A 16,672-nucleotide genomic window follows, 5' to 3' on the forward strand; every position below is an offset into this window, starting at 1 on the left:
ATATACTAACACTATGTACCAAATTTCAGCCGGATCGGATGAAATTTGCTTCTCTTAGAGGGTCTGCAAACCAAATTTGGGGGTCCGTTTATACACCCTCAAAAAAAATCGCTTCTTTAACATATGTTCCAAACATATTTTGCAGGAAGCACATATATTATTGGATACTGCCGAAACATTAATATGTTTGTTTTATGTGAACATATTATATGTTTGGAAGCATTTTGAGCCCAAAAATATCATATGCTTGGAAGAATGTTTCCCAAAGACGATTGTGCTCATTGTCTAACATACTCGTAATTTTCACTTCCACGAAATATTTTAGTTCTTGGCACCTTTTTCTGTAATACAAATAATGTTGAAGAAATTATTCACTTTTATAATTTTTTTAAATTTTACATTTCGCCTGCATGGAGAATCGAACCGAGGACCATTTTTTATATTTGAAGGTGTCCGTCAACTCCTCGTGGACTACTTATTAATAAAGAGGAACTAAACTTTGTTTTTATACATTTTACTGTGTAATTTTTCACTATTTCCTCCTTATTTCATTTTACTGTCCCAACTCTAAAAAGAGTATAGCCCTTTCGTTATATTTATGAAGACCCCTGATTTCTTTTAACGAACCAAGAAAAAAATTGTGCCCAAATGACAAACAAAACACATGTCCGCACATACATAAAATGCTGCTCTCATATGCTGTTTGTTTTTCAAATATCTTTTCTTTTGGTTCCGAATGTCTATTCTCTTTATTCAAATTAAATAATATTTAGACTTAAGCATATCAAATTTTTGGCCTTATCATAAAACAGTTTTCCGAAACAACATACAAGCGGTTTCACAGAAATTGTTCTCTTTTGATTCTTTCGCTGTGTTATGTTGATTTCTTTCGTCAACTCTCCCGGTTTCCATCTCTATTTCTTTCTCTATACTCTCTCTGTCGCTTTGAATAAAATATCACAACATATGTATGTTTAGTTGAAATTTGTAAATTTATATATGTTTGCATTCACACATATGATTTTTATGAAACATTCATGCCCCAAACATAGTATATTCTAACATATTAATATAGATGTCCCAAACATTTAGTGTTAGTGTAGGAACATTACATGTTTGCACTTAAATATATTGTGTTTAAAAATTGTGCCCGAAACACATTTTGTTTATATCGGAACATATGAAAAACATATTTTTCTAACAGTGTATATACGTAAAAGTAGACCGATATGGCCCATTTGCAATACCATCCGTCCTACATCAATAACAACTACTTGTGCCATATGTATTTTTCATAGACTTTGACAAGATTTTTATTTATTTTATTTTAGATTAAGGAATGCTGATTATCACAATGGACTGAATAGTCTAAGTGAGCCTGATACATCGGGCTGCCACCCAACCTAAGGAATGCTGATAGTATGTTATTATAGATTCTCTATTTGACTTTTCAGTCCAAGTGGTGAAGCTTGTATGGTTGGTGTAGGATACCTTTGAATTGATTACATCCTAATTTAGTTCGGTCTTATTTGATTTTCTTTTACACTAGGCTCAATCCATATCCGTTTAAATTTCTTTCGTTTTATCTTTATTCATATTTTTGTCATCTGTAGCCAAAGCGATATCCCTTAAGATTTTTCGCTTTCATACATTTTCCTCAAAGTACTTTTGGTGTTCACCTAGTACACCACAACATTGTTCACAGTCAAATTGAAACGATCTCCCTAATGACTACCCCCTGAAACACCAAAGAACCAAATCTCATAAAAAATTCATTCCATTCATTCATTCGCAAGCTGAATTTTATGGCACATTTATTAACTAAAGGAATAATTTCCATTTATGACTCGATTTTAGTACAAATAAACCAAATGGAAATGGCCATCTGTTAAATCACACATTTAACTATGGGATTTGTAATTAAAATTTCATTTCCGATAAAGAAGAGGGGCAAAGAAAAAAAAATATGATCGAAAAATATGATTGCAAATGCCATACAAATGGAAGAAAGGCCAGACGAACAGACAAGCCGTCAGAGAACTAGAGGAAAAATGTTGCATTCCATAAATACAGGCGGACATTAAAAACATTTGGCCACAAAGACTACACACCCTGCCTCAAAACAGGCTCTCGCCTGCCAGCCCATGATAGTTATCCCCGAAAATTTTGTTCCAAAAGACATATGGAGTTATCTCTCAACAGCAATCATTTCCTATTTCCACATGACTCTGTCAAGTTAATGGTTTGCCGTTAAAAGTCCACATTGGACAAGAGAACTATGGAACGCAATGGTTGTAGAGAATGTTATGACACTCGAGGGACTTTGGAAGATAAAAAACAAAACAAATGTGGAGTCCAACAAGACACGTCCTTAGTATGTGTTCTGATGTTCAATTGTAACATTACTCTCTGGCAAAAATGGAAAAACTTGTATTGAATTGCTGTGAAATGTAAGACTGCAGGGTGAAGGAAATGAGGCGGGGAAGCATTATAAAATCTACGATAAATGATATTAGAAATATTCCGGCAGCACAAAAAAACAATAAACCGTTTGAACCCCGATATCGTTGAATGACAAAAAAGAAAACAAGACACCAGGGAGACAATAAAAAATTAACAATATTTAATATTGGAAATGGGAGGTTTTTCTATCATAAAGGGTAACCTCCTGAAAGATGATGGAATTTTGAAATATTGTAAATTTACTTCATGGTAAAAATAATTGTTTTGTGACAAATGTATGGGAGCTATATCTAAATCTGAACCGATTTGGATGATAGCCTGCACGTGTGGTTGATCTTACAGTGGTGCTAAATTTGAGAAAGATCCGTTAACAAATGAGAAAACTTAGTCTATTTTTGTCAAATGTTTTTACTACCAAAAATTTTATCAAAATTTTATTTCCATCGAAAAATTTTACAAAATTTTATTTCTATAGAAAACGTGGCAAAATTTATTTCTATAGAAAATGTTGTCAAAATTTTATTTCTATAGAAAATTTTGTCAAAATTTTATTTCTATAGAAAATTTTGTCAAAATTTTATTTCTATAGAAAATTTTGTCAAAATTTTATTTCTATAGAAAATTTTGTCAACATTTTATTTCTATAGAAAATTTTGTCACAATTTTTTTTATATAAAAATTTTTGTCAAAATTTTATTTCTATAGAAAATTTTGTCAAAATGTTTATTTCTATAGAGAATTGTGTCAAAATTTTATTTCTGTAGAAAATTTTGTAAAAATTTTATTTCTGTAGAAAATTTTGTAAAAAAAAATTTGCTATAGAAAATTTTGTCAAAATTTTATTTCTATAGAAAATTTTGTTAACATTTCAGTTCTAAAGAAAATTTTGTCAAAAGTTTATTTCTATAGGAAATTTTCTCAAAATTTTAGTTCTACCGAAAATTTTGTCAAAATTTTATTTCCATCGAAAAATTTTCCAAAATTGTATTTCTATAGAAAATTTTGCCAAAAATTTTATATCTATAGAAAATGTTTTTATGGAAAATTTTGTCAAAACTTTATTTCTTTATACAATTTTGTCAAAATTTTAGTTCTAACGAAAATTTTGTTCAAATTTTAGTTCTAAAGAAAATTTTGTCAAAATTGTATTTCTATAGAAAATTTTGTCAAAATTTGATTTCTATAGAAAATTTTGTCAATAAGCAGACAGCAAATCTCAAAAGTTCCATAACATTTCTTATAAAATGCAAAAAAGCTGGTATCATACCAAACTTCATTAACAATGCAACCAAACACACATATACCATTTTCAAAACACACAAAAACAAAAATATCCCGCCAAATATCGAGAGAACATTACACAGGTATACCTATAACTTTCACATGAAAATCTTAAAACTACTAATAGAGTATAAACACAAACAAATACACGAAAATCGACAAAACATTCAAACCGCGCAAACTCAACTGACACAGCTTTTATCACAACAAGATTTATCGTTGTACTTGGAGAGTGAAAACACTCTGTACAACAGCGTGACACACAAGAACAAAACAACACACATTAAAAAGCTAGATGTACTTAAACAACAACACAAAAAACAGCTTAACATTAGAACTCATAACGACTGGTTTGTGAATAAGACAGAGAAAGACATACCGAGAGAAGTACAATGGATTCTCTCACTGGGTCCAAAACATGCTCTCCCGCATAACAATAAAAGTTTTCCACTATTACAAGTTATCGCCGAAGGAGAAGATTGTGTACAGACAATTGAGAGCAGAGAGGAACAAGAGATGGCGAGAACAAAATTGACAACATTGATAAACGATCATTTACGAAGATCACAAATGAGCTTAAGAGATAAATACATATCAAGCACAGTGGTACAGACACGACAATATTTAAAGGAAAATGATGACATTCTAATTCTTAGTGCTGACAAAGGGGGAAAAACGGTTGCAATGAATAAAATTGACTATGATCAAAAGATGAAAGAAATATTACACGATATGTGTACGTACAAACGAATAAAAATTGATCCCACCTCTAGACTCCAAACGAAGAACAACAAATTAGTGGAAAAACTTTACAATCTCAATATTATTACCGAACAAGAGAAAAACAAGTTGACAAGCAGGACCGCAGTAGCTCCAAGGATTTACGGACTTCCAAAAATACATAAGGAGAGCACACCATTAAGACCTATTTGTTCTTCGATAGACTCGCCATCGTACAATTTATGTAAATACATAGTAGGTATATTAAGAAATATAACACTTGACTCTAAATATAATGTTAAGGACTCTGCGGATTTTAAGACAAGATTGGAAAATATGACGATTGAAGATGATGAAGTTTTAATATCCTTTGACGTGGTGTCATTATTTCCAAGCATTCCGGTAAAGCTAGCAATTCAGACGATTGAAAGAAAATGGACCATAATTGAGCAGTATACGAACATGACGAAGGATTTATTCATAGATTTAATTACATTTTGTATCAAGGACACCAGATATTTTAAATTTGAGGACAAGATTTATGAGCAATTAAAAGGTATGCCAATGGGTTCCCCTGCTTCACCAATTGTAGCAGACATTATTATGGAGGAACTTTTAGACGAAGTATTTAAAAATATTACTAAACCACCGATATTAACAAAATACGTAGATGACATCTTCGCAATCATAAAGGCATCAGAAGTCGACGAAACACTAAAGGCCTTAAACTCATTTAATAGACAAATTCAATTTACAAAGGAATTAGAACAGGACAATAAACTACCATATCTTGACGTAATAATACATAGACAAGGAAACCAACTGAGACTAAATTGGTACCAAAAACCAACGGCTTCTGGGAGACTGCTCAATTTTTACTCTAAGCACAGTAAACGTATAATAATCAATACAGCGACAAATTTCATACGAAGGATATTTAATATTAGTGATCCAGAATTTCATTCTGAAAATGAAAATAAAATTAAACGAATTCTCCAAGACAACAATTTCCCACAACGAACGATATATCAACTCTTATCGAAAGTGAAAGCCAACCTACACAACAACCGAGAATTGACCAAGAAAAAGGATTCAAAAATATATAAACCAGTGACATATATACCAAACTTCTCCGAGAGACTGTCCAAGTCTGACATATACAATAAAGAAAAATATCAACTCGCGTTAAAAACTACAAACACTGTCAACGGATTATTTAGTAAAACAAAAACAAAAATTAAGAATGAAGACCAACACAACGTAGTATATAAGATAAAATGCAACGGTGACAAATCCAACTTATGCCAAAAGACATATATTGGTACGACAATGACAAAATTAAAAACAAGATTGTCTTCACATAAATCGGATATAAAAACAACAGACAAACCAATGGAACAAAAAACAGCACTTGCGGCCCACTGTACATTGACTGGTCACAAACCTAACTTTAATAACGTAGAAATCCTATGCAAGGAAAACAACTACAGACGAAGATTTACTCTGGAAATGTTACACATAATTAACACTCCCACTAACGAGAGAATAAACTATAAAAAAGATATTGAGAACTGCGCGAGAATATATCGACATACGATACAAAAACACAGGAGAAAGTGATCACCAGTAGAAAACCAGACAGCGAAGTAACAAGACATCGGATAAAATGTAAATGACAATAGTTTAACTTTAATTTGTGAATTTTGTAATTAACTTTTGTTTAATTTGGTAAATTGTAGCCTTGAAAACGGTCTGACGAAGTCAACCGAAATATCGGAAAATAAAAAACTAGAAACCAACAATTTCGAGTTTAATTTATAGACCTACAGCCGAGATTATGAGATAAAAATCATAAAAATTTTATTTCTATAGAAAAATTTGTTAAAATTTTAGTTGTAAGGAAAATTTTGTCAAAATTTTATTTCTTTAGAAAATTTTGTCAAAATTTTATTTCTATAGAAAATTTTGTCAAAATTTTATTTCTATAGAAAAATTTGTTAAAATTTTAGTTGTAAGGAAAATTTTGTCAAAATTTTATTTCTATAGAAAATTTTGTCAAAATTTTATTTCTTTAGAAAATTTAGTTAAAATTTTATTTCTATACAAAATGTTGTCAAAATTTTATTTCTATAGAAAAAATTGTCAAAATTTAATTTCTATAGAAAATATTGTTAAAATTTAATTTCTATAGAAACTATTGTCAAAATGTTATATATATAGAAAATTTTGTCAAAATTTTATTTCCATAGAAAATTTTGTCAACATTTTATTTCTATAGAAAATTTTGTCAAAATGTTTATTTCTATAGAGAATTGTGTCAAAATTTTAGTTCTAAAGAAAATTTTGTTCAAATTTTAGTTCTAAAGAAAATTTTGTCAAAAGTTTATTTCTATATAAAATTTTGTCAACATTTTATTTCTAAAGAAATTTTTTTTACAATTTTATTTCTATAGAAAATTTAGTTTAAATTTTATTTCTGTAAAAATTTTGTCAAAATTTTATTTTTATAGGAAATTTTGTCAAAATTTTAGTTCTAAAAAAAATTTCTTATTTCTATAGAAAATTTTGCCAACATTTTATTTGTGTAGAAGATTTTGTCAAAATTTTATTTCTATAGAAAATTTTGTCAAGATTTAATTTATATAGAAAATTTTGTCAAAATTTTATTTCTATAGAAAATTTTGTCAAAATTTTATTTCTATAGAAAATTTTGCCAAAAATTTTATTTCTATAGAAAATTTTGCCAAAAATTTTATTTCTATAGAAAATTTTGTCAAAATTTTATTTATATAGAAAATTTTGTAAAAATTTTATTTATATAGAAAATTTTGTCAACATTTTATTTCTAAAGAAAATTTTGTTACAATTTTATTTCTATAGAAAATTTAGTTAAAATTTTATTTCTATAAAAATTTTGTCAAAATTTTATTTTTATAGGAAATTTTGTCAAAGTTGGTTTCTATAGAATTTTTTTCTAAAATTTATTTCTATAGGACTTAGCTCAAAATTTACTGATACCACAAAGTCCATAAGACCATTTTATGTTTTAAGGATAGAAATGCTCATTTTAAATTTATTTTTTTCCAGATGCAAAACAAAAGTTTGAAGGAATTTTTTTATATTAAAAAAATATTGTCATCCCTTTTTATTATCCCTTTCCCCGTAAATAAGTCTTAGCAATAGTGTTGCAGTTACACAAAAACCCCTTTGCCCTTCCCCGGTAGATAGCAAACCAACAAATGTAACTAATGAAGGGTGAACGACAAAAAAATAAACAAAATTGGTCACATGCCAATCAGGCTCTACAAAAAAATCTACAGAGAAAAATAGACCTTTTTCTCTTGCCCTCCCAAAAATGTCATAAAAGTTTTAAATACTTGTTCAAATGAGCCGACTGTGCCACATTTAATGGTTTTCAATAATCAAATGATTTTTTTTGTCCGTATCCGTTCGTCCGTCTGCTTATTTGTCGGCCCTGTTTCGTGTCATTTCGATCAAGCGAGCTGTTATTACATTTAAACAGGTAACAGTCACAGCACGATAAGCAAACAGTTGGCTCTATGGGACCATTCTAGGGGTGTTGGCAGGAGGTTGATGATTACTTGAGGAAAGACAATAAGGATAACGAATGCTATAACCTTCGCTAGACTATACTATTGTGTAGGAAGGGAGGGGAGAGTAGCGTAGGAAATATTCATATTTTTTACAACGATACATTCGGTGTATGTTAATGTGGTCATTACGTGAGAGCGTTGGATATATGTACGATTATTGATGGAAGAATAAATAGATTCAAAAGGTAGTAAATATTTTATGACCATACTTGATTAGAATTTCATGAATAAGTTGCTACAGCAGGTGGAAAATATGGTTAAACCCTATTTTTAATTACAACCCATTATTATTCTATGCATATTGATTTTTCGATTAAAATGTTTGATATTTGATATTAAAATATAGATAAACCATCAAGACATTTTTATAAATGAAAATAAATTACTAAGTAATAAAAAAAGATTCCTATAATTCCAAACTACCAGAAGTAACAATATAATAAACTCTAATATTTGCGAACTCTGTCGCAAATATTAGAGTTTAAAACAAAAGAGATCAATATATTTTGAAGCTTCTCAATACCGGTTTTACCAAAGCTTCCAAATAATAAACGGAATTCCTACTGTCCTTTACTAATGTGTTCTCCCTAAGGTATTTTTCTATATCTAATATATTCTCCTAAAAAATGAGAATCAATTAAAATTCTTAGTTTGATTTTGAATTTTCATTATTAATTTATTACATTTTTTTCTGTTAACCATTGCCCCCTAAATCTTATAAGTTTTGAAAGATATTTCTGACTACTAACCTGAACTATAAATATCCCTAATTTGTTGTGTTTAATTTATATATCACCTGTATAAGGTGTTAAAATACATTGAAAATTATGAAAATTGTATAGCATCGGATTTTTCGGGGATTTGAAGCATTGTTCATAATGATGTGCGAGATTCCTGCTGTCCCACACTACTACTAGTTGATTTTTTTCGTATCAGACATACAATTTTTTTATTAAATAACACATCTAGAAGCTCTTATTATACCTTTCAAATCACTATCTTTCAACCTAAGTTTATTTTTGGAATTTGAGGCATTTTTACAAATTTTCCATGGTCATGGGTAAGATTCCTACTGTCCCCAACTACCATACATTGGAATTTCCGGACAGTGCTCAGAATTTCTTTATTAATGCTGTACATATCACCTGTAGAAGCTTCTAATATACATTGCAAAGTAAACACATTTTTTAACTGAAGTTTTTGTTTTGAGATTTTAGGCATTCTTACAAAATCTCCATGGTCATAGGTAAGTTTCTTACTGTTCTCAACTACTACATGTGGGCATTTCGGGACCATACATCATTTTTTGATTATAACCTCAATAAGGTCTTAGTATACATTGAAAATGAAAGATTTGAGACATTCTTACAAAATCTACAGGTGCGAAATTCCTACTGTCCGCATCTACTATAGGACAATGCGTAGAATTTCATTTTTTTAGCTGCATTATTACATATAACATAATAAATTTGGCGGGCTTAAAACTAAGCTTATCATAAATAACAGATTCATGACTGGACACATACATGTGAGTAGCGCTATACCCAAGAGTAGTATGGAATAGTAGGAATCTAGTTAATATTATGCATGTAGACAGTAAAAAAGTAACAATCATAATTATTCATAAATGCTTATTTCATATAATTCACGAATATTTGAGTATGAGAAATCTTTGTGCAAAGTGGATGTCGAGCTAGCTCACTTCTTACTATAAACAAATACAACTTTTTACATTAATATGTGACAATAGGTGAAAGATTTCACTTCGAAGTCCATTCGATAACACTGTGACTCAAATTAAAATTTTTGACCCCAAACAAACAATCAGCAATCCAGCGGAAAGTACTCGATGAAAGGAGAAAAATTATTTCTGAATTTTGCTAGATTGGTTGCCGTTCGTTTTCTATGAGCCTCTAAAGTTCGTCAAATTCAATTTTCAGTACTTTTTTTTGCCATTTTCGCTTGGCCATAGCTTGAAAAAGGCTCTGAATTGTTTTTGCAGTCGCCAAGAAAGTTAGAGCTCTTGACTCGGCCAACAAAAGTGCTGAATATATTAAGTCGGAAAAATTTCATCTTCCTGCTCAAAACCGCAAAAATGTCGAAAAACTTACCACTTTTATCACCGATTTTTCCGTTTTTCGACTACAACTCTTGAACTACATGATTGGTTAATTTTTGTGATTGATTTTTGTTTCAATTAAAAACTATTTTTTAAAATTCAATTAAAATTTTAATTGGAAAAATTTTGGTGATATTTTTTCTGTGTAACCTAAAACACTTTTCAGTGTGGAAAAATGTAACATGTGGGAAGTACATCGTCAATGTCACAAAACTGTGAAAATGATGACCAAAATACTTAATCTGGACTTCGACTGCATTATTCATTGATTATTTCCAATTCTCAGATCATAAAAAAAAGATTGTATGCTGGGGGAAAAAAAATTGTCGATTTTTAATGAATGCCAAATAGGTGACGTAATTTGTAAACCAATAGGCAGACAACTTTTGTAATTATACACTCGCCTCTTGTAGATGAGAGCTCACTATAATTCATATGGTTTTAGATCTACTAGTGTTATCTGTGGGTCAAGACAGGAGCCTTTCAATTGACCAGTAATGTAATTTTATTGACTAGATTCCTACTATTCTCTACTACTATATATGTCTTACATATAGTAGTATGGATCAGTAGGAATCTAGTGAATAAGAAAGATTTTTCAATTGATCTGTTTTAGGAATTTAGAAACTATTACTCTAAATTCCTAAAATTTTCCACAAAAAAAAATTAATGACCAATTAAATTTGGCAAGCATACTTTTTCTCTGTTGATTAAGCTACACTTGTAGTTTAGTCAATGCATGGTTTTAAGCTGAAATCAAAAACAATAATAAAAATTTAATGACACTAAAAAACAGACAGACAGAAAACATTTTCTTATTCATGTTACTGACTAGATTCCTAATGTTCAATGTTAGTAGAAATTATTGGGCACCGGTAAGCTTTTGCAATAGGTGAGGTATTAGAAAATTTTTGCATTTGTTTAAGTAGATTGGACAAGTTCTTGACTTGCCACCGAATTTTCAATATATTTTTATTTGGAATTTGGTTTCATTTCTTTTTATTTTTGCTTCCAATTTTAACATGCCCAAGAAAATATGCCTACTGCAATGGAATTATACAAATAAATCCTTTGAATTTCTAAAACGTGACCACAAAACGAAAAATCTTCATTAAAACTTCAAATTCAAACTGACTACCCCTTCAAAACACAAACCGCATCCCTCCGGAGACTTATTCCCAAATGCATGACAAACGAATATAATTAGCATTTTTTTGCCAGACAATTTATATATGAGCATTCAGGGTATTCAAAGGAATAAACAAGGTTCAGTTTTTTTGCCCGTATCTAAAAAAAGAGCACTCCGAAGAGTATAAAAATGGGGAAAAACAGTAAAGTAAACATCATAAATTACATTTTAGTGGGCTGCAACCGAGCCCATCGTTTTTTTTACTTGAATGTAACACCATTCGTTTCCGTGTCTAGCATATTTTTGGGTGTGCTAACTTGCTATAAATGCTTGCCTGTCTGACTGATAGTCTGACCGTCATAGTGGCTGTTGAAAACTTCTTTTAGATGGTCTCTGCCAACCACCAAACGACCTTTTTTTCTAAGTAAATAACAAACTCTAACGTTTTAGAATAATAATGAAATAAAAATCCATAGGAAAAATACAACAACCGATCAAATTTGTTTTGGATAAAATGAAATTTGAAATAGCTTCACTAATTCGTTACACACACACACACACATGCTCGTAGTGTGAAATAGATTCTCAAATTGGTTTTTATGCAATGCGCCGCCCTTGGTACATTAGGCATACGGTAAAACGGGAAAGCTTACAGTGGTGCAAAAAAATATTTTGAGGAAAAATTTTACATATAATTTTTAACATTAAAAAAATAATAACAATAATGAGAAAATTTTTGTAAAAAAAAAACTCTGATTACAAAGTGATATTGCTAAATACTTAATATTAAATGAAAAATGTTAATAACTTTTTCATGGTTATGGTTTTAATTTATTTTTATATATATATTTTTTGAAATTATTCACAACCCAATGCTATGTCTCATAAATTTTTAATAATCGGAAAAGTCGATTTTTCATATCTTAAAAAAGGTTAAAGGTTTTTGAAAATGTCGCAAAATATTTGAAATTACGTTATTCCAAATTGTGGAAAAGTTAGTTTTTTATTGCCCGTTCAATACCTATCAAAAATTAAGCCAATTTTTTTTCGAATCCTTTTTTAGGGTATTTGAGGCATTCTTAGAAAATCTGTATAGCGATGAGCGAGATTCCTACTGTCCCCAACTACCACACGTTGGTATTTTCAGACTATGCTTAGAATTTGTTTACCATATTAAAGTTGTACATAGCGCCTATATCTTGCAAACCTAAGTTTGTTTTTTTTTGGGATATGAGGCATTCTTACAAAATCTCCATAGTCTTGGGTAAGATTTCTACTTTTCTCAACTACAGCATGTTGGCATGGACCATATATAAAATTTCTTTATTATAACTATTGATTACAAACTCAAGAAGGTCTTAATATATAATGAAAACGAAGAATATTATTTAACTTAAGTTTTTTTACTTAAGTTAAATAAAATAAGTTAAAGTTTCCATCTACTACCGGACAGTGAATAGAATTTCATTATTGTAACTACAATACTGATAAATTTGAAAGTCTTAAAAATATGCTTATCATAGAACACAGATCCATGACTTGACATATAAGTAGCGCTATCACGGTTGCCACATTTAGTAGAATTCTACCAAAATTGTTAGATTTTTTTACTGTTTAGTGGAATTCTTGATGTTTTGTTAGATTTTGCAAAATATTCTTCTTCGCAAATTAAATTAAATTAAAAGTAAAATTTTGACAAAATGTTCTATAGAAATTCAATTTTGTCAAAATTTTCTATAGAAATGCAATTTTGTCAAAATTTTCTATAGAAATAAAATTTTGACAAAATTTTCTATAGAAATAAAATTTTGACAAAATTTGACAAAATTTTCTATAGAAATAAAATGTTGACAAAATTTTCTATAGAAATAAAATGTTGACAAAATTTTCTATAGAAATAAAATTTTGACAAAATTTTCTATAGTAATAAAATTTTGACAACATTTTCTATAGAAATAAAATGTTGACAAAATTTTCTATAGAAATAAAATTTTGGCAAAATTTTATTAAGAAATAAAATTATCTATAGAAATATTTTATATTTCTATAGAAATATTTTTTTAAATAAGAATTTTTTATATGGTAGGTTTTTGGTAGTATACCTAATGGTAGGAATCTACCCAATAGAGTAAATGTGGGCAATATATAATCTACCCAATATAATGTTGACAAAGTTTTCTATAGAAATAAAATTTTGACAAAATTTTCTATAGAAATAAAATTTTGACAAAATTTTTTTACAGAAATTAAATTTTGACAAAATTTTCTATAGATAAAATTTTCTTTAGAACTAAAATTATAAAAAAAATTCTATAGAACTAAAATATTAGAAAAATTCTCTATAGAATTAAATTTTTGTCAAAATTTTCTATAAAAATAAAAGTTTTGGCAAAATTTTCTATAGAAATAAAATTTTTGGCAAAATTTTCTATAGAAATAAAATTTTGACAAAATTTTCTATAGAAATGAAATTTTGACAAAATTTTCTATTAAAATAAAATTTTGACATTTTCTATAGAAATAAAATTTTAACAAAATTTTCTATAGAAATAAAATTATCTATAGAAATATTTTTTTAAATAAGAATTTTGTTATATGGTAGGTTCTTGTTAGTATACCTAATAGTAGTATCGAACAGTAGGAATCTATTCAATAGAGTAAATGTGGGCAATATATAGTATAGAATATATATTATAGTAACATATTTCGCAATGTGTTAAAAAAATTGATTCTTTTACGTTGTTAAGGTTGTAATTTTAATATTTTTCCCAATTATCCCCAGTTCATTGCTATTGCTCACAAATTCAAAATAATCGGAAAGATTGAATTTTTAAAATTTTAAAAAAGTCAGTAAATCAGATTTTGAAAATGTCGAGAAAATAATTGGAATTTCGTTATTCCAAATTTTGGCCTTTTTATTATCAGTACTAAAGAGCACATTTTTTTAGCCAAAACGGTCCTAGTTTTTATCTTCCAATCGGTGTCCAATATTTGGGACATAGTCCAATAATTAGACATAGTAAAGCCCTGTGATATTCTAACCTTCTCCAGGTAGACCCTCTTAGAAAACAGTGATCTAGATGATTTTCCGGTGAAGGGACAATTCTCATCCTCTTATTTGGAGTAAATTCGCCTGGGACTATCCAATGTAGCACTAGATCCAGATTTCATCGTTCAATCAGACCATGAGGTTTAATGACGCTACTTTCTTACTTTATCTATGGATCTCTCTAATAGACCCTCCTGGTGTCACTGTAAAAAAATTGGTTTACGATGAAAAATTCTTACAGTTTATACAAAAACCCAGGTTGCCTACAGAAATTTAATAAAACGGACAAAATGTCAATAAAGGTTGTGTACAAAGTAAGTAAAAAAAAGAAACGTAACCGAACCTTATGGTTGGTAAAATGAAATTGAATTTTAAATTATCAAATTCAAATGTCAATCAAGTTTTAGTGAATTTTCTGTCTATCTCTTCCCTTCAGTTGTCCAACTGACTGTACAAAACAAAACTAAATTTTCTCTGATGATGTGTATTGAACCATTCCCAACCGAAGGGGAATTGCAACAGAGGTCACTACTGGCCATAATGAATTCCCTTAAACAAATTCAAAAGGAATATTCTGTATTTCTTTTACGAAAACGAAAAACTGCTATTTAGTTTTCATTCACCCCACAATGGGTAATGGGAAAAAGTATTCATGATGACATTCATACTCCCCAACCCCAGGTCTTAAATTTTGTTGAAATGGAAGGAAATGCTAAAGTCACTTAATTTTACGGAAAGTTAAATTAAGTCAGGCATAAACTGTCAAATTTTAATAAGACTTTACCAGTCAGTCAAACTCATAATTATTGAAAAAGAAATACAACAAAAAAAAATTAAAACAAATTTGTTTTACCTCACAAACGTGGAAATACAAATGTGAGCCAAGGGTACTTGATTGTTGGTCTCATACAAAACAAATATAAATTGGATTTTTCAGAAAGGGGTCGTTTCACTTTTTTCGTTTTCCATGATTATGGTACTGTAACAGTTGGTCTCGCCATGGGGAAATGACATCACCTGTCATTTTACAATATTGCCATTGATTGGTAGTTTTTCCTTGATTTTTTTTTTTTTTTGACTTAGGGGGAGAGTGATTGGGAAAAGGCTATGAATCATTCCCAGTGGTTGCTTGTGCATATTTGGAAGACATTGTCATTTAATGTTGAGTGGCATATAAAATAAGCTTTAAGGTGATTTCCTGAACTAGTTCGGGCACCAGGAAATATTCGTTTAGGTCATCTTATCGAGACATGCAAAGTGGGTTATATGTAATGCAACAAAGTAAAGCGCTATATGTTTTTCAATTCTTTGTTCAAAAGTAAAAATGTTGCTAATAACAAGAAATTTTAAAATCAGTTTAGATTTGTTCGAATTGTTTAAAGTTAGCCTGAATTATGACCTTCAAACGACCGACAAAGTCATTACACTTTGCGTGAATGTGGCTCTGCGTCTTCAGATGATCGACACTTTAGTATTTTTCAGTGGCAACCTTACTCTCTAAAATGCCTCAGTTGCAAAAGTTCACTGGATAGAGACGTGGAACCTTCTTTTTAAGTCATTCTTGGTTGGTTGGGAGAATGGACGGAAACACGATACATGATCAACCATCAATCCGTCGCAACAATCCATGATGGTATACCTGAGGTGGCCATAGTAGCCGAATGTGACATTCTAACGCCAGTAAAATGGTCCTGGCAGAATTGGACCCCAAGAAATAACTGCTACGCGGTTGGATTGAAGATGGGTGAGGGGAAGGGACTGGGAGAATGGGACCCCAAGATAAATAACAGAGAGAAATAACTACTACGCAGTTGGATTGAAGATGGGTGAGAGGAAGGGACTGGGCGTATATGAGGAGGATCCAAACACTGCTACGCGGAATGGACGGAAACACGATACATGACCAACCATCAATCCGCCGCAACAATCCATGATCGTATACCTGTGGTGGCCATAACAGCCGAATGTAACATTCTAACGCCAGTAAAATGGTCCTGGGAGAATGGGACAACCAGATAAATAACGGAGGGAAATAACTGCTACGCGGTTGGATTGAAGATGGGTGAGGGGAAGGGACTGGGAGAATGGGACCCAGGGGATGGGGATTGAAGATGGGTGAGAGGAAGGGGCTGGGCGTATATGAGGAGGATCCAAACACTGCTACGCGGTTGGATTGAAGGTGGGTGAGGGGAAGGGACTGGGCGTATATTTGGAGGACCCAAACAACGAGATCCTATTTCATGTACGGGACCACAGCGCAATCATGACAAACGCGTCAATAGTCCCGTGGACATCAA

The 16,672-nt window shown here is 30.3% G+C and overlaps 1 protein-coding gene across 1 annotated transcript; it reads left to right on the forward strand.

The window, feature by feature from the left end:
* The first annotated feature begins 3,745 nt into the window (after window positions 1-3,745).
* Window positions 3,746-16,175, forward strand: LOC142221224 (uncharacterized). Its single transcript, XM_075290856.1, has 4 exons — window positions 3,746-3,827; window positions 3,872-5,300; window positions 12,390-12,463; window positions 15,931-16,175. The coding sequence occupies exons 1-4, from the start codon at window positions 3,746-3,748 to the stop codon at window positions 16,173-16,175; spliced, it is 1,830 nt and encodes a 609-aa protein (XP_075146971.1).
* Window positions 16,176-16,672: the final 497 nt, after the last annotated feature.

The sequence above is a fragment of the Haematobia irritans genome, chromosome 1, assembly GCF_050003625.1.
Source record: "Haematobia irritans isolate KBUSLIRL chromosome 1, ASM5000362v1, whole genome shotgun sequence".
NCBI lineage: Eukaryota > Metazoa > Arthropoda > Insecta > Diptera > Muscidae > Haematobia > Haematobia irritans.

Coding starts and splice junctions, on each gene's coding strand:
- LOC142221224 (XM_075290856.1), top strand. CDS start 3,746: ATGCAACCAAACACACATATACCATTTTCAAAACACACAAAAACAAAA. Junction 3,828..3,871: donor ATCGAGAGAACATTACACAG/GTATACCTATAA, acceptor AACTACTAATAG/AGTATAAACACAAACAAATA. Junction 12,464..15,930: donor TCCCCAACTACCACACGTTG/GTATTTTCAGAC, acceptor CTTCTTTTTAAG/TCATTCTTGGTTGGTTGGGA.